This window comes from Papilio machaon, chromosome 14, assembly GCF_912999745.1.
Source record: "Papilio machaon chromosome 14, ilPapMach1.1, whole genome shotgun sequence".
In the NCBI taxonomy this organism is placed as follows: domain Eukaryota; kingdom Metazoa; phylum Arthropoda; class Insecta; order Lepidoptera; family Papilionidae; genus Papilio; species Papilio machaon.
In genome coordinates this window covers 8,079,505-8,096,318 of record NC_059999.1, presented here as the reverse complement: position 1 = coordinate 8,096,318, position 16,814 = coordinate 8,079,505, and the positions used below count along the sequence as shown (strand labels likewise).

General features: G+C 45.3%; 3 protein-coding genes across 4 annotated transcripts; 2 read left to right on the top strand and 1 right to left on the bottom strand.

Moving 5' to 3' along the window:
• Nucleotides 1-251: 251 nt before the first annotated feature.
• LOC106708390 (serine/arginine repetitive matrix protein 1) lies at nucleotides 252-4,128 on the top strand. Its single transcript, XM_045680872.1, has 3 exons — nucleotides 252-335; nucleotides 416-3,239; nucleotides 3,866-4,128. Exons 1-3 carry the CDS (start codon nucleotides 252-254, stop codon nucleotides 4,111-4,113), a joined length of 3,156 nt encoding a protein of 1,051 aa, XP_045536828.1. The 3' UTR covers nucleotides 4,114-4,128.
• Nucleotides 4,129-7,100: 2,972 nt separating this feature from the next.
• On the bottom strand, nucleotides 7,101-10,429 carry LOC106708441 (elongation factor 1-gamma). The gene is made up of 9 exons (XM_014499952.2): nucleotides 10,335-10,429; nucleotides 10,070-10,219; nucleotides 9,923-9,989; nucleotides 8,890-9,032; nucleotides 8,498-8,638; nucleotides 8,242-8,406; nucleotides 7,839-7,987; nucleotides 7,587-7,756; nucleotides 7,101-7,498 (listed from the first exon to the last, which is right to left on the bottom strand). Exons 1-9 carry the CDS (start codon nucleotides 10,344-10,346, stop codon nucleotides 7,218-7,220), a joined length of 1,278 nt encoding a protein of 425 aa, XP_014355438.2. The 5' UTR covers nucleotides 10,347-10,429; the 3' UTR covers nucleotides 7,101-7,217.
• A 311-nt stretch (nucleotides 10,430-10,740) lies between these two features.
• Nucleotides 10,741-16,759, top strand: LOC106708445 (calcineurin subunit B type 2). 2 transcript variants are annotated; one of them, XM_014499962.2, is made up of 6 exons: nucleotides 10,741-10,854; nucleotides 11,991-12,030; nucleotides 12,343-12,378; nucleotides 14,318-14,481; nucleotides 14,820-14,954; nucleotides 15,028-16,759. In XM_014499962.2, the coding sequence occupies exons 1-6, from the start codon at nucleotides 10,852-10,854 to the stop codon at nucleotides 15,196-15,198; spliced, it is 549 nt and encodes a 182-aa protein (XP_014355448.1). In that variant the 5' UTR covers nucleotides 10,741-10,851; the 3' UTR covers nucleotides 15,199-16,759. The 2 variants fall into 2 exon arrangements, with proteins under 2 accessions (XP_014355448.1, XP_014355450.1); XM_014499964.2 differs by lacking the exon at nucleotides 12,343-12,378.
• The last annotated feature ends 55 nt before the right edge of the window (nucleotides 16,760-16,814 follow it).

Genomic DNA, 16,814 nt, shown 5'->3' with positions numbered 1-16,814 from the left:
ATGATTCTGTTTGCCCTCGCCGACGTGTCATCGGTGGGATTGTTGGGTTATGTAACTAGCTTTCGCGTGAACAACTTTCGGTACAACACGGGACTGTTATTTAATGAGACCGCTCGGTCGATACGACATACGACTATACAAATGTGGAGTGTGTCGGTGCAGCGGTGAGAGGGTGAACGGGTGAACGGGTGAGCGGGTGAGCGGGCGAGCGGGCATGAGGGAGCTGTAACGACGCGGCGGGAGCTCGGCGCATGGCTGCCAGCGGCGCGCCCGAACGGCGGCCGCGACGCGGGCCCGCGCCTATCGCCTCCTTTGACCACGACGTTTCGGAAGAGGTGAGTGCAAATGCATTTTCCGACTGATGTCATTCCTTCGTCATAGCTTAGTCGTGAATGCATTTCTCTGGTTCTTCCAGTCCAGTCCTGAGACTAAGCAGACCTTTCGGCTTCCGGAAATTCGAGAGGACTCAGCGGGCACGTCATCAAAAGCCGAAGCCCAGACGAGCTGCAACTCTCTCGCACCGCCTGAGCAGCGCGCTCGCTCGCATTCCTCGCCGGCAGTGCATGGCGGCACGACTGGCGGCGCGGTGGGTGGCCTGCAGACTCCTTCGGCGCCGCGTATCGACATCTCGCGCGCCTCCAGCTCCAGCCACCAAGATTCGCGCGACAGCTCTCCTGAGCTCGCGCTTTTTACCGGTGGCACGGAAGGGGGCAGCGCACGTCTAGAGTTGGGCTTTCGTGAAGATGGAGCACTGGAACTTCGCTCATCTACAGAGGAACTGGCCTTCCTGGAGGGTGCTCCGGGTGAAAGCCGACCCGCGCCCCCGCCCTCCGTGTCCCGCCGCCACTCGCGCAAGGATAGCCAAAGCTCAGAGGCGGCACTATTGGCCGTGTCGGGCCGAACGAGCCGCCTCTCCAGCGTCGGCTCGCAGTGCTCCGCGCACTCGGCGCTGTCAGCTTTCAGCCACACCAGTCGCGTATCTCATCTTTCCGTGGTATCGGGCACGTCGCGGTCTCCGTCGCCTCACAAAATGTTACTGGAGACCTCTTTCTGTGGACCGAAACCGATCGAAACCGATCCAGAAATTTGTGCCGCCGCCGTGGAGGAGCGACTTCTCGAAATCGCAAAGTTAACCTCCGATCCCATTCCGACACTTCTCTCATCGCGGTCTTCGGCGCCGGAGTCTGTTTCGGTAGTCGCTGAGATTTCCGCTCCTTCCACTACTCCGCTTACATCGACACCCACGTCCACCACGCCCGCAACAGGGACTCAAGAGGCCGTTCCAGAACCTTTAGATGCCCGAGATCATCGTGAAGTACGTACGGAAGTAACCGTGGAGAGCACGCGTCCCCCCAACACACCGCGATTAACTTCGCCGGCCGCGCCACTCGCGATACCACTTGTGGCCCCGGCAAGGCGTGCTACTTGTTCCAACATCTTAGATGAAGATAAACGACAGAAAGAAACGCTAAATAGAGCCCGCGTGGAAGAGAGACGTGCTCGGTCGAGGGAACGCAGTGAACAATCACAGTCCGAAAAGTGTAAAAGCAACAATCGTTCCAAGGATATAATCCGAATTAAATTGAAGCCCGACCACGAGTACGACGACGAGGATGACGACGATGAGAGCGAAAGAACGCTTGTGGGGGGCGAACAGGCGCGCAAGCCCGCTACCCTCGAGCTACGGCAGCGCTCGGCGGCGGGCAGTCCGGCGCCGACACGGCCGCGCGACTGCCGCACGCCCTCACCACTGGGAGCTCCCGTCTCGCGCAAATCTTCCTTTTGTTCCTTATTTAAATCTCGTGAAACAATCGCCTCGCCAGAATCGCCATGTGACGTGCTACGTAGGAAAAAAAGTTTAAACGAGGGCCGGTCCCGTAGCAAAAGCCGCGACAGATCTACCACGCCCACGTCGGCCTCGAAAATTAAAGGTTCCGTGCTGTCCTTGTTTAAAACTCCGAAAAAGAGTGGCACGTCGCCTTCACCGACCTCGAGAGACGGCTCGCCCGGAGTGCAGCCGCAGCGATCGTTCCCGCATCAACACGTGGATAAATCGATCCGAGGTGAAAAGCTCAAATATTACGAGGACTCCAAGGATGGTATTATTCATATTCCATTGCGTACACCGTCGGATGAGATATGCAGTCCCAGCGCGGCGGCGACTTCGGGCCCGGTGGGCGAAGAGCGGCAGAACGCAGCCGCGGCGAGCTGTCAGCCGCGGGGAGCAGTGCGCCCCTCTTCCGCCCCGCAGCCGCGCCCACCACCCGAACGGCCACAATCCACGGCTTCGACGAGCACCGTCAGGAAACCTACCAAGCGTACCGTTCTGCCCGACGGGAGTATTATTATACCGTTACATTCACCGACTGAAAAGACTGCAGAGGACGTACAGACGCCGAATATCACGACGTCTCCCGGCACAAATGAACCGTCACCGGAGCGAGCCAGTCCGCCCGGTGCCGCACTCAGTGGTGATAGATGCGATTCCGCCGCACTACACGACGACACCGCACCGAGACCGGAGCGAGCGTCCGGTCCCGTTCCCTCCGAAGCTGCACGCGTTCTTGACGATGAATACAGGAAACGAAGGGAACGCATAATTTTTACAACACACGTCGGAAGCAGAGAACAAGTATTCTGCACCCAATTCAGTATTACTAAAACGCCCAGTGTAACGAGTGAAATATCGGAGTCGATCAAGAGCTTCGTCGATAGCGAGGAAACACGTATTGGCTTGCGCGACACCCACATCGCAGCCGAGTCGCCGGTCGAGTACCCGTCGCCCCACGATGAAGGGACCACGCCGCCCTGCGACGGCGGAGTCACGCCGGAACGCGACTCCTCCGGGTCGGAGGCCGACGAGGCGGAGCACGTGGTGCGCAGCGCCAGCGAGGTGGAGCGCCGCGGGCTCGTCGTGCAAGAGTCCTTCGAGGAAGAGTTGCCGTTTGTGCCGACTACGTTGCCTTCGGAGCGGTCCCTCGCGCTGCCCATGGTGCCGGTACGCGAGCGCAGTGGCGTGCGCGTGGCGGGCGTGCAGCGTCCGCGAGCGCCCCGCCCCGCCGCCGCCCCGCCCGCCCCGCCTCCGCCCCGTGCACCGCCCGCCGAGCCCCCCTCGCCCCCGGCGCCCCCCGGGGGACCGCCCGACAAGCTGCGCATCAGACTGCCGCGTCGCACGCGCACTGCCTCAGCGTCCGCGCCACCACGCCCCGAGCGCCCCCGCACCAGTAGTGGAGGAGATGGTAACTTTCATATTTTACTTTAGAAATCATTGAAACGCGGATACAGTTACTACGATCCTGCGAGGATAAAACAAAAAAAAATTGCATATTATTAACCTCAGAATATTTCCTTACATTTGTGGGAGATAAGTTTCGTGTTCTACTGTCTAGTTTAACACGTACATAAGTTATTTTTTATTTTATTTTGTTTTGTTCATCGTCATCAGCACACTATACGTCCCTACCGAGAGGCTAGGAGCCTACCCTAATTTAAGCTGGCACGCTGGCCCAGTGCGGGTAGGTTGACTTCACACATATCTTTGAATTTCTTCTCAGATATGTGCAGGTTGCATCACAATGTTTTCCTTCACCGTAAGAACGTCGGATATTTGTACAAATGTAAATCGAAACTCGAAAAACACATTGGTACATGGTGGGATTCAAACCCAGGACTTGCAGATTGCAAACACAATATTTTCAGCACGGTGCGATTTCAACCGTAAATCTGTTTTTTGCATTTTTAACAAACATTTAAGTAACTTTAGATCTATTCAAAATAGCGAAACATAAATTGGGCTTAGGTACACGCTAGATATTGAAATCCTCAACTTCGTCGCTTACGAAATACAATGTGTAACAAACTTCAGAAATCTTAGTCGCGAGCGAGATGCGGAAGAAGGCGGATTGGATAGACTTCGAGGATGTGCCGGAGCGTCGGAAGCAGCCGAAGAGAATACAGACGTTGCCCGCACCGCAGCGGACGGGCGCAGCAAGTGCGGGGCCGCAGTACGCCGCGCCGGAGCAGTGCCGCTGCGAGTGCCACGCGCGTCGAGATGACGAGCTGCCGTTGTTGGCCGCAGAAGACCCGCCCGACGACCCGAGGTGCCAGACTTAATTGTAACGGCATGCATCTGCTACAGCAGTGCTGGTACCACGTAAAGCTGGTAGCTAGGACCAAGCATATATAAACTATTGTTCCAAAGTTAAGTTATGACTCTGTGCTTATTTCCACATAGCGGTATATAATATTGCAATTGCGAAACGAGGCTCTCTATACCTAGAGCGTAAATTGAATATTCGTCTTCCTGTCCTAGTTCCACTTATGTAGGGTCGGCGCACTAGGTTTTCGTTCTTATCGATCTATCATCCGTCATCTCAGTCGTTGCTCCCTTCTTGATCACGTTACCTTTCACGCAATCCATCCATTTCTCCCTACCGGTGTACCCCTCCACACTCATACTTAAACTTCTTCTTGTCCCATGCTATACTTCCCTCCTCATAACATGGCCATATCACGCTTAGATATAAGAATTGAATATTAATTCATTTATCTTACTAATATTATAAATGCGAATGTTTGGATGGATGGATGTTTGTTTTAAGGTATTTTCAGAACGGCTTAACGGATCTCGATGAATTTTGGCAGAATTGTAGAACATAGTCTGGAAGAACACATAGGCTACTTATTAAGTTTTTTTTTTGTTTTCGCGCGGACGGAGTCGCGGGTGTCGGACGGTGACGGTGCCAGTACTTATATAAATGTTTGTGATGGCAGCGACAGAGCGGCGGCGTCGGTGCCGTGCTCGCAGGCGAGCGCGCGCGTTGAGGTGAGCGTGCAGGTGGCGCACGCCCCGAGACCTGCGCAGCACGCGCCGCGCCGGCGATCCCGCGCCGATACCCCCGACCGTGCGGACCACGTAAGCGTCAAATCCTCTAACTTTATACATTTGTGTGAATAGCAAAAAACCGCCTAAAGCGTAATAGTTGTAGACTACAGAGGATTTGTTACGTGGATTTTTAGGTAAAAATGGTTACTAGAAATAGTAAATTAATTATTGATAATCTGTCACTTTTCAATATTGTAATGGATCTCGTTGTGAACAGGGAATGTATAACGAGAAGATGTGAAGTCCTCTACGGCCGGGCAGCCATAGTCGTAGTTTGTTCTCTGGGCTGGCACTGGCATCATAACATATTAATATAATGATGAATTTGTCACGTTTTTTGATAATGATTCGCTGTACATGTTGTTGCCAGGTGGAGCGGCGCAGCGCAGCGTGTGCGCACACGGCAACGCCGCGCTGACGACGGCCCTCGCCCGCCCCCAGCGCACTGCCTCGATTTCTATTTTATAACACTATATTAACTTTACTGACTCGCCGCGAGATGTTATCATTTTTGAGATGTAAATTTACCTATTCGGTAGATATATGTATTATTGTATTTATAGCGTCGTTTGTATCTCTCCTACTGGCCGCTGTGACTTGCATTTTTGATGTTTATTGAATTGTTCGATGTGTTGTTTTTCTTCGCTATAGGTAGTGCGCGGGCGTCGGGCGGCGGTAGGGCCCGCTATTCAACGAGGACACGACTTCAATATGCTTAAAATCTTTTAGAAACTTCAAATTTTACCGTCATGTTCATGACAAAGGACGGGCGCGACGTCGCTCGCCGCCTCCGTCGACCGACTTACTTTGGATCTATTCGAAATCACTTTGTACTTCAGATATAACATATTTTCTTAATCTCTTGTAAGATATAGATAGATGTAAGAGTGTGCACGTTTGTTCGAAGGACCAGTGTGGACACTTTAGGCGTACGTTGGCACCGCGCTTCGAGGTTTCAGCGGGTGTGCGTGTGCGTAGCCGGCGGGAGCGGGGGCGGGGACGCGGACGTGTGCTCATGTACATGTTTACTCTTGTCTAACACGGTATCGTCTCCCCCCCCCCCCTCCGCCGCGGCTGAGGTTTTTGTTAAGTCTAATATCTATACAACTAGTTCCGAAATGCAATAATATTTAAGTATGTACCGATGTTAAATTACTTCTACGGTTTAGGCAAAAGTCTGAAAGTTAAAATAAAAATTTTTGCTTTTCAATAATGTGTTTCACTTTTAGCACTTCTTACGTCATTTTCCCAAATATGTCATTTAAATGCACGGTCACGGGGTTAATATGCGACCTATATTGAGGACATTTTATATTTTGTAAAAATTAGATATGAATTAAAGAGTAGTGATAATATAAAATTATCTGTAAGAAATTTGTCATAGATGTAGAACACAATCTGTAAGAGCACATAGGCTGCTTATGATCCCGGAAATTTGTGCGGTTACCAGGAGAAACATTGGATGCACACAATTTATTTCTTTTACAATTAATATGAAATTAATTGTGAATCAATAATGACCTCATTGTGAAATTATATTGAGTGTATTCCTTAATTCCGATGTTACCTACAATCGCTATGACGACGTTATGAAATATAATAGTGAAAGTGAGCCACAGCTGACGTAATGTAGTTTTGTAAGAACAAGTGGCATCGGAAATGTTTTGGAATTTATTCCTTTCATCGTGGCATTATTTGAAATTTGAATAGATGCTTTGAAAAGGCCCTCCCGTCCGCTCCTCGAGTTGCTATGCATACAGCGCGATATACCGCGATATACCGCGATACAGCGCGACATACCGCGATACAGCGCGACATACCGCGATACAGCGCGACATACCGCGATACAGCGCGACATACCGCGATACAGCGCGACATACCGCGATACAGCGCGACATACCGCGATACAGCGCGACATACCGCGATACAGCGCGACATACCGCGATACAGCGCGACATACCGCGATACAGAGCGACATACCGCGATACAGCGCGACATACCGCGATACAGCGCGACATACCGCGATACAGCGCGACATACCGCGATACAGCGCGACATACCGCGATACAGCGCGACATACCGCGATACAGCGCGACATACCGCGATACAGAGCGACATACCGCGATACAGCATAGTGACTGCCTGGGCCGCGCTCAACACACGACTTTGTGACAAGTTACAGAGATACGGGTTCAAAGGGAAATGAAGAAAACGGTTAAAATAAAAACGTTATATTATTGTTCCTTACAAAGGGTTGGTGTCGCCACAGTTATGTGTAAATGCAGAGAATGTGACGGTCGCCGTACAAAAATAAATAAGAGCGGGCGAGCGCTCACTTGAAGATCTTGCCCTGGTTGAACTTGCGGCCCTTGGAGTCGACGCCGCTCCAGGAGAAGTAGTCGTGCACGAGGCGCTTGGTCTCCTCGCTGGCGGGGTCCAGCTTGCGCCAGTCGTAGGACTCGTAGTCTATCTGCCAGTCGGGGGACAGCGGGAAGGCGAGCTGCTGGCCGCGCCACACCCACACGCCGGAGATGCTGCTGTCGTTGTCCTCCCCGAACAGGCAGACGGAGGCGAAGGCCTGCTTGCGCATCTTGTCCAGCCGCTGGAACATGCCTGCAACACGCATTGCCACACTGCTCTCAGCCCCCGAGCCCCGGCCGCAGCCTCTGAGCTGCACCACACCGCTCCTCACTAAACGTACCGGTGATGAGGTTGCAGCTCATGAACACCTTGGCCAGCTCCTCGGGGTACTTGTACTCCGCGTACCAGATGGAGTAGTTCTCGGGGTCGAACTTCTCCCAGAAGTACGGGATCGATTTGGCCTCGTCCTCGTTGGAGTAGCACCGCTTGAAGTCGTCCATGTTGAATGTGCTGCAAATTTTATGACAAAATAAAATCATGAAAAGTTTTGGCCGGTTTATAATAATCAGTGACTCGTGAGAGTAAAAATTACCCTTTGGGCATGGAGTCGAAGGGGTCTTTTGACTCCTTAGGCTTTTCCTCGGGGTCGTCGGCGAGCTCCTCGGGCTCGGCGGGGGCCTCCGCCTTCTTCTTGGGCTGCTGCTCCTTCTTCTCCGCTTTCTTGTCTTTCTTGCCGCCCTCCTGTGGAAGATGATACAATTTTGTCAAGTTCCTGTACGAACTACAGAAGTAGTGGCGCTACTCGATGACTCAACGGGACCGGTTTTAAAACTAAAATTCACTTTTCTTGTAGCGAGTTAAATAATTGATGTTTCAGTCTAGTAAAACGACTGTGGATTACCTGCCCGGCCTGACATTGAATTTGCTTCTTGAATCTGGTTATAATAAAAACTTTAGCAAACATTATAATTTGAAAGTAACAATAGCCAATAGACCTTCTTGTGGGCGAGGTCCTGGTACTTCTTGGGGTCGTACGTGGGCGGCGCGGCGCAGAGAGCCAGCTCCCCCACCACGGCCGCCACCTGCTGCTGGTGCGCCACCGTACTGAACCACCGCGTCACGTTCACCAGCGACTCGCGCAGGCTGGGCTCCAGCACGTGCTGAAATTACAACAATTCATCCCGTCAGTACTCATTCTCGTGCCACGTAGACGACTTGAAGACCGAAAGTGTGTAGGTGAGGGTCTGGCACCTGGTAGGCGTGCAGCAGCGTGCAGAAGACGACGATGTCTGCGAGCGAGACGCGCTCGGTGACGAGGAAGGTGCGCGTGAGCAGGTGAGCGTCCAGCAGCCGCAGCGCAGTCACCAGGTCGCTCTTTGCACGCTCCACATTCTGCACAAACACCATAACACAAATCTCTTACCACTCCAAATTATCTCTATAAACTACAAAAAATGTTTTCTTACTATTTAAAACAGAAAATCATGTTAAAACATCCCCTGCAGGATTTTTTTAATTCTTCCACAGATTACCAATAGAAAAAAAGCAAATATAATTAATGTTAAAATCTCTAAAAAATACAGTACTAATGGAAACAAAGTAATTATTAAGCACTAATATGAGAACTTTTTGAACGGGCAAACCTGTTTGTTGAACTGCATGATACCGAGGTAGGGGAAGACCCAGGCGCAGGAGGCGGGCAGCAACTCGCTGTCGGCCCACGATGCCCACTGCCATATACGAGCCTGTGTCTCCACATCCTCGCCTCGCAGACTACCGTTTGCCACTATTGCAATCATTAAATTCATTACAAATAAAACAAAGTACCTATCTTTTTGCCAGACTTTTGAATGTCTCCTTTCATAATTTCTATTTATTTCATAATTTGGCTCAATTACAACAAATGATGATCTAAAAAGAGTTTGTAAAAAATTACATATCTAAAAATAAATAAATTAAAAACCTTGAAAGATAAATAGAACAACTACTTTGAAAAGCATTACCCAAAAATAATTATAATTTTTCTTAATAACTAGCTTGTTTATAGTTTCACAAAAATTTAATAGACATTATTCAAATTCATTGTTGTTGAAAACTCAAACGTCAAAAGCTAGTCATAGAAAATTTAATCAATCTCTGTACTAAAATTAGATATGATTTTGTACATATGTTTCAGAATAGATTTTGTATTTCTAGACGGAGAATTAAATAACATAATTCTTAATTTTATAATATTATATTTGTTAAAAATGTTTCAAGTTTTAATTTGTTTAAGATAAATAAAATAATTAAATAACGAGAATAAGGACTTAAATAAATGTTTTAGTTCATTTAACTTTTAATTTTTAACCTTTACATTTTCGAGAATTTGGGAAAATTTTATTATATTGATAAACTTTAGCGTCACGCTGTGCACTAATGATATATAGAAAATCTTCTTGTAAGACTAAATATCAAACTTGTATGAAAAACTCCATTTTTATCTAGGGATGTTATATTTATGTTTTTATATAAATAAATGAAGATGGAGACATGTTATTAACTACACCTTCATTTATCACTGAACTAATAATTAATAATAGTAAGTAAAATAACAGTTTTAATGACAGCAGTAGCTTGCTATGCAAATATAAATATATTTTTTAAACATATCAGTAATAGATACTGAAGACTTACCATAATAAGCTATGGCATTGCTTTCTGTGAGCACAACTTTTCCATCAGCACTTTCATAAGCCGGTACCTAAAATAGTAGGGAATTATTACACGTCACCGGGAACACAGCTTTGTAACACAGAAATTACACTTCTATGAAGCACTCACTTTGCCCGCAGGGAATTTTTTCAGGAACTCTTCAGATTTATTTGTCTCGCCAAATACGAAACCCGTTGCAACTTTAAGATCGACCCCGGAGTACTGTGCGGCGATCAACGCCTTATAAGCACGGAAGTTTGTCGGATAAGTATAAAGTACCTACAAAAAATAAGGCTATATAATAACAATACGTAATGTAAAGATACATTATCATTAATTGCAATTCAAAAAACACTTTGATTAACGAGATAAATTAAGCCAAATTTAAACCCACCCCGGCCGCCATGGTTGACTTTGTCGGAAAGAGAAAGATCTTGAGGGAGGGAGGGAGGGAAGGAATATTATCCAATAGTGACAGCTGTTTGTGACATTGACATTGACAAATATGACAGCATGATAGGAATGCTATTTTTTGGTTAGGCTATAGAGTCATTATATGTAAAACTAAAATAAACGGATTTTTGATATTTAGTAAGTAAGAAATATAATAATATGTTTCTATCTGAGCAGGACTTTATATTTCTGTATTTATTCAGCGACTTTATTTATTAATTTATCTCCCCACTTCACTTCGAATTTTCAATTTCGATCGATGGCCCGTTGCCCGTGCTAGAGAAATGGTACTGTCATCTTATAATTCTTCATCTGAGCATCTTACTCTTTGCTTTTTTAATCTATGGTAAGGTTTTGCAAAGTGGAGTAGTCAGTAATTATAATATTTGCAATAATTTAAATAAATAGGATATATTTCTAAGATTTCTTGTGGTCTATTGCGTCTGTGAATTAAAAAAATGGTAAGTAATTTTTTAAGGAGATTCGTTAATAAAGTAAAAATTGTAGACAATTTTATGATCGTGGTTGTTGGATGTATTCGTTTGTTAGCCATTCTTTTAAACTTATTGTATACTTACATATTATGTGTATTTAAAAATAGGTGTAAATCCAACAAACAAATTTTTGAAAAATATGATTTTTTTAGTAACAACCATCTAGAAACGTTACCAATGTTTTGCCATTAATATTAATTGCTAGTGAATTAACATAAGTAATTGAAAAAAAAAAATGATGGAAAATTTTCTTAGAATTTTGAATAAATTATGTTACTTATTTAAATAGGTATACGAATAAAATAATTTATAATCTAGGTCATGATAAATTAATTTTCCAATAAGAAACCTTTACTAATGTGTGGGAACAAAATGTTATCTTAGCTTGATTCGTTGACAAATATTGTCAGAAGTTTGTTGCTCAACTTTAGACTACAGTAGACCAGCGGTATTACGATTGGTTGATGGCTTATTCAAAGCCCCCGTAATGTGACATACATTTTCATGCTTCATCACCATCAACCTGCCCTTATACCTATTGAGGGTCGGCACAGTATGTACTATTCCTCATATTTTTATGATTCATAAAATTGATTTATTCACAATTATAGTTTTGATTATTTTAATACATTGTATTAGTCTTTTCAAATAGTTGAGAACCATCAAGATATCTGAAAACATTTATACATACATTTTTTTGTACAAAATTATTTCCTAATGTAAAGTTATTTTTAAATGTTAAGTTAGCATTAAATAGCGTTAATTTTACTCTTTACTTTAGAGTATAACATATGTCATCTTTATTCAATCTGCAAAATCGGATTGTAAGGTAGTCTATTCTACACAAATCTAGACTATAGGGGGGTCTTAGGCAGTTCTCTATAATCCAATAAATTCAATAGTCTAAGAATGCCACTGTTTTTTGGATAAATGCTTGTCTATTGTATGTAATATTTTACATCAATTATTCATAACAGATGGAGGTGAATAGTGAATGGCTTACAATTTTGTATCATCTAAAAATTGCATATTTAAATTAATTGTCATTATTTTGACTAACAAAAACATGTTATTAAGTATTTTAAAACTACATATAATTTCAGGGCAATGAAAACTCAATTCCGATGGAACTTTGTTCAAACTGTAAGTATCAAATAAATATTGTCTTGTTTTATTTTGTTACTTCTGTCTATATCTATCTCACTTGCAATTAACTATGTTTTATAAACTCTGGTATATTCAAAAAACAACATAACTTGCTTTGATGAATTACTAATAACCGATCTGATCACCACTGCCAGGTTTGATTTCACCAGTTTGTGTTTATTTCTGAGAAAGAGAGAGAGAGAGAGAGAGCAGTGGATAGAGATCTAACTTGCGACGAGTCTTGTGTAGCAAAGCAACCGAGTGCAGCGTAGGGTGTGCAAACAAAAGATAATGGCAAATTTGTTTCAGCCCGTGTTAACTGCCTTGATTTTAAGGTGGAGAACTGTGAGTGTCGTAGTGTCACTCGCGACCAGTCGTCATCACCATGTTGCCATGTTGACACACCGCACGTACACTACTATTGATACTCGCTCCAGAACTATTTTTGTCCGCATATGCTTTAATGAAATATATGTGCAAATTGCACTATAACTATCTTTTATTTCTTTAGTTAAATACTTGAAAGACCTCTTTATATGTCACAAAGATAGTTCTGGATATACATAACATGAAGCCGCCGTGTCGTGGCTAGTGCATCCGCTTCACGTCTGCCTCTAGACCAGTCATTAGAGTATTTGGTGGACGTGTGTTGTAACGATTAGAACATTACGCCGGGCTCGAGAGTCGCTCCGGGTCCGGAGCTATGCAGAGAATGGCATATGGTGTCGACGTTGGCCTCTCTTTACGATCTCTTACGTCAACCTTCAACTTTGATTTATTACAGTGAACCCCATGTCGTGACGGATGCCAATTCACTAATATTATTTATTCCTTACCTATACACGATATTTAATATTACAAAACTCTTGTTACCTTTTTGTTTAAATTAAAATAGAGAGGTTTTTTCATAAAATACGTGATATTTACTGTTAATGTCGGCAGTCAGAACAAATACAGATTAACAATAAATATGTACATACATATTTGGTCATAATCCGTAAATCCACGTAAACGTGGAGGTGCGCATTGCGCTGACCGCACCATATGTCATTGTTATTGTAATGAGGCGAATGAAATGCTTGCTGGTAATTTAACTTTTCGTTACGTTTTCGGTATATTGCATATCATTTTCCCGTGCGTGGGCTCAACCGTCCGAGATGTGTACAACTATAGACACAAGTCCAGAGCGGATCTCCTCTGACACCTCTGTATGTACTCTACACCGAGGGAGGGAAAGCTTGAGCACTAAGACGTGATAGGTCAGGCGGCGACACTTCGCCCCAGCCGCCTTGTAACGATAATAATAGAAACGCGTGTCGGAGCAGCGGGCCGCGTGGGCGCTGTGCCGCCGCTGGGGCTCGCCTTTATCCCGGTCGCCATTCTCAGAAATGTCCTCCCCAATTATGTTACGTGGCTCAACAGTACAATACAGATCGAAGACCCTATACGGTTATTACTCTTACCTTTCGGCATGAGTTGCAATGTCAAAGGGAAAATAACGTCAAAAGTAAAAATAATAATGTTTTGAATGTAATCATATCAAATTTAGGAATGCATAGGGACAAACATAGAATCATTGGTTTTGCTTATACGTATAGTTAATAATAGACGGTCTGTTAGTACTTGATATCGCGTCCCTCGGTCACACGGTGCCGTCGTCGACTTGCAGTTGAGCTCATGCATGTGTATGTCGGCGAGCCTGTATGTATTGCTTGCGTAGACGTTGGTAGACAATCTGTATGTGTTGTGAATACGATGTTTGTAAGAATTATTCATCTCCTATTGGGAGATTGAGATTGAGAAGGTGTTGAAGTGGGATTTTGAAACGTCAGAATCAATGACATAAATTGTTCTCGAGATGACGTTCAAGAATTTTTAAAATATACATAACACGTTTCTTCTGCCTTAACGATGTATATTCTAGTATCACCGGGCCGAATGTTTAGCGAGCTGTCGAGGCGGCAGTGGCCGACCGTCAAATCTGTTCATTTCCGTTTTCTTAACACTGGTCGAGCACAACCACGGTCTTCTCCGCTGCAACCGCAGACCGCGTTCGCATCCCCAGACCTCGCGTGGGAAGGGCGCAACACGCACTCCAGCGCTTCCCCGCTCGCGCACCACCGACAGATTTAGAAATTTCGCTATATGGTTTACTTCATGGTTGCCTGTAACCGAGGGCCGATGTAGGTGTATGTAACGCGAGCGGTGGGGCGCGGGGCGCGGGGCGGAGGTCGGGGTGGGGGCGGCTGCAAAGCGGTGCCGGTGGTAATGCGAGTGTGCGCAGTCGACGCGGACGAGATCCGGCGACTGGGCAAGCGCTTCCGGAAGCTGGACCTGGACAACTCGGGCGCGCTCTCCATCGACGAGTTCATGTCGCTGCCGGAGCTGCAGCAGAACCCGCTGGTGCAGCGCGTCATAGACATATTCGATGCCGACGGCAACGGGGAGGTGAGCGTAATTGAATTGGGAGAAATAACGTAAATTAATTATGAAGGAATTATAAACAGTGACAAAGAGACAAGACAAACAGTAACGGGCGCATTTTAACGTTGGAAAGAGTAGTTTTACTTCAGTTTTTCTCTGCATGATGTTTCCATGAAAAAACCTAAATACTTACGACATTCTATAACCTGATGTATTGCAACTTTGTATCATCATTAATAAAAACGCCTTTGGAATGGTGTTTAAATAAATAGAAAATTGTTTTAACTGAAACTTTACTACAAAATTGGTTATAGCTATACAAAATTTTAGATAATTAAATGGAGAGTGGTTGCGGTTTGCAGGTGGACTTTAAAGAGTTCATCCAGGGCGTGTCGCAGTTCAGCGTGAAGGGCGACAAGCTGTCAAAGTTGCGGTTCGCGTTTCGTATCTACGACATGGACAACGACGGCTACATTTCCAACGGGGAACTGTTTCAGGTGAGGCGGCGGCGAACTGACATACATCAAATGTACTCACAACACATACGTAATGAACCCGGTTGTCCGCCAGGTGCTCAAGATGATGGTGGGCAACAATCTGAAGGACACGCAGCTGCAGCAGATCGTGGACAAGACGATCCTGTTCGCGGACAAAGACGAGGACGGCCGCATCTCCTTCGAGGAGTTCTGCGACGTGGTGGGCAACACCGACATACACAAGAAGATGGTGGTCGACGTGTAGGCCTCCGCCCGGGACTCCGCCCGCGGCCCTCCGCCCTCGGCCCTCGGCCACATCACCACCTCTATCTGTCTGCGGTTTTAAATATGCCGATTACAAACATTTCATTTGTCCCCGAAAAATCCTTATGGATCTTTGCCATTATAGCTTGCACCCGAAAGCGTTACCACCTCACATGAGTCTCAGATAGTCTTAATATAGTCACAGAATTTCTATTTACTATTTTATTTTACTATAAGGAAATAAAAAATGAATCTTTCCGTAAGTAAATGCGATGGGAAAGTTTCGCGCGGTGTAAAACTTGCACCTATATGTAGTACAAGACAGAGTTCGCGCGCGGCAACACTCGCGTCGGACCGTTATTACAAATTATATCATTTTCCATTTTTGAAACAAAAAAAATTTATACAATTAACGTGGTTTGTGCTTTATAGTTAATATAATAATATTTGATTAAAGCGAGCTACGTAAATGTTGTTTGTGTAGTTAAAGTGAAGTCAGCGAGCAGCGCCGGCTGCGGCGCGAGTTCATACACTAAGATAATTTAATTTTAGGACTTTCATTAATTTAGTACATTCTAGTATAATTCAGAAACTATACGTAGACAAATCAGAGATGTATTTTTATTATTTCGTTGAGGTAATTTTAATCGGTATTGTTATTTAGTATTTTATTTGTCCGGACGTCGGAGGTCAAAATGGAGTCCGACAGCGGCGATATCGTTGTATCGCTTTTTATATTTTATGGCATAATATCTATCAGAAGTTCATCTCGCGAACTGCATCTTCCTCTCTCCTGTGTTTGTCTGTCGCTCGCTCCTCACTCACAGACTCGACAAATTTACAAACTACATATTCGAATTATTTGTAAATTTTAAATAAATTCCTCACAATACACGATACATTCGTACCAGGTAATACGCTGGTGTAGTTTGACGCGACCAGATCCACATCCTGTACCGGCATCCTTCATCCTTCCTAAGTTCCTCTCCACATCCTCACCCTGTCCTTGTCCGCAGGTGCTGTGTGCGCTGCGCTGACGCCGCACCGACATCCTCCAGACATCCTCCAGACATCTTCCCGCCTCGCAACCGACACACTCAGATATGTCACCTCGCAAAGTGCTAGCTACTTCATGATCTAAACCACTTGCCACAATATACAGATACTATATTTGTAAAATAATAATGATAGTATTGGCCGCATTTATGTTGTGAGTTGTGTCAGAGGAACGAGGTGTCTCCATCTCTCCAAGTACAAACTAAAAGTGAGTGTCCCTCTTTGCGGCGAGGTCGCGCCTGTTGAGTCTAATTAGACTGAAAACGTCGCTCGTCACTGGATTTTTAACCGGAGTATTTACAATTTAGACATCTATTATAAGACAAGATTTGAGACTTGTCTTGTTTTAGATGTTTATGTACAACTGACATCAAATTGATTCAAACGCACACACAGAATGTAACACAGATAATGCAGTTTGTAACATCGGCTGTGGTGCGAGCGAGGCGCGGTCTCTCCCCGCCTGGTGCCACCTCCTACAACTATTCTGAATTTGAACTGAACATTAATGAGTCTTATTAAATTTTCTAATATTATTGTTGTTTTATTTATCTTACTTCA

Coding starts and splice junctions, on each gene's coding strand:
- LOC106708390 (XM_045680872.1), top strand. CDS start 252: ATGGCTGCCAGCGGCGCGCCCGAACGGCGGCCGCGACGCGGGCCCGCG. Junction 336..415: donor ACCACGACGTTTCGGAAGAG/GTGAGTGCAAAT, acceptor TGGTTCTTCCAG/TCCAGTCCTGAGACTAAGCA. Junction 3,240..3,865: donor CACCAGTAGTGGAGGAGATG/GTAACTTTCATA, acceptor AACAAACTTCAG/AAATCTTAGTCGCGAGCGAG.
- LOC106708441 (XM_014499952.2), bottom strand. Junction 9,990..10,069: donor AAAAATTCCCTGCGGGCAAA/GTGAGTGCTTCA, acceptor CTACTATTTTAG/GTACCGGCTTATGAAAGTGC. Junction 8,639..8,889: donor TCATGCAGTTCAACAAACAG/GTTTGCCCGTTC, acceptor GTGTTTGTGCAG/AATGTGGAGCGTGCAAAGAG.
- LOC106708445 (XM_014499962.2), top strand. Junction 14,482..14,819: donor ATGCCGACGGCAACGGGGAG/GTGAGCGTAATT, acceptor TGCGGTTTGCAG/GTGGACTTTAAAGAGTTCAT. Junction 14,955..15,027: donor CCAACGGGGAACTGTTTCAG/GTGAGGCGGCGG, acceptor GTTGTCCGCCAG/GTGCTCAAGATGATGGTGGG.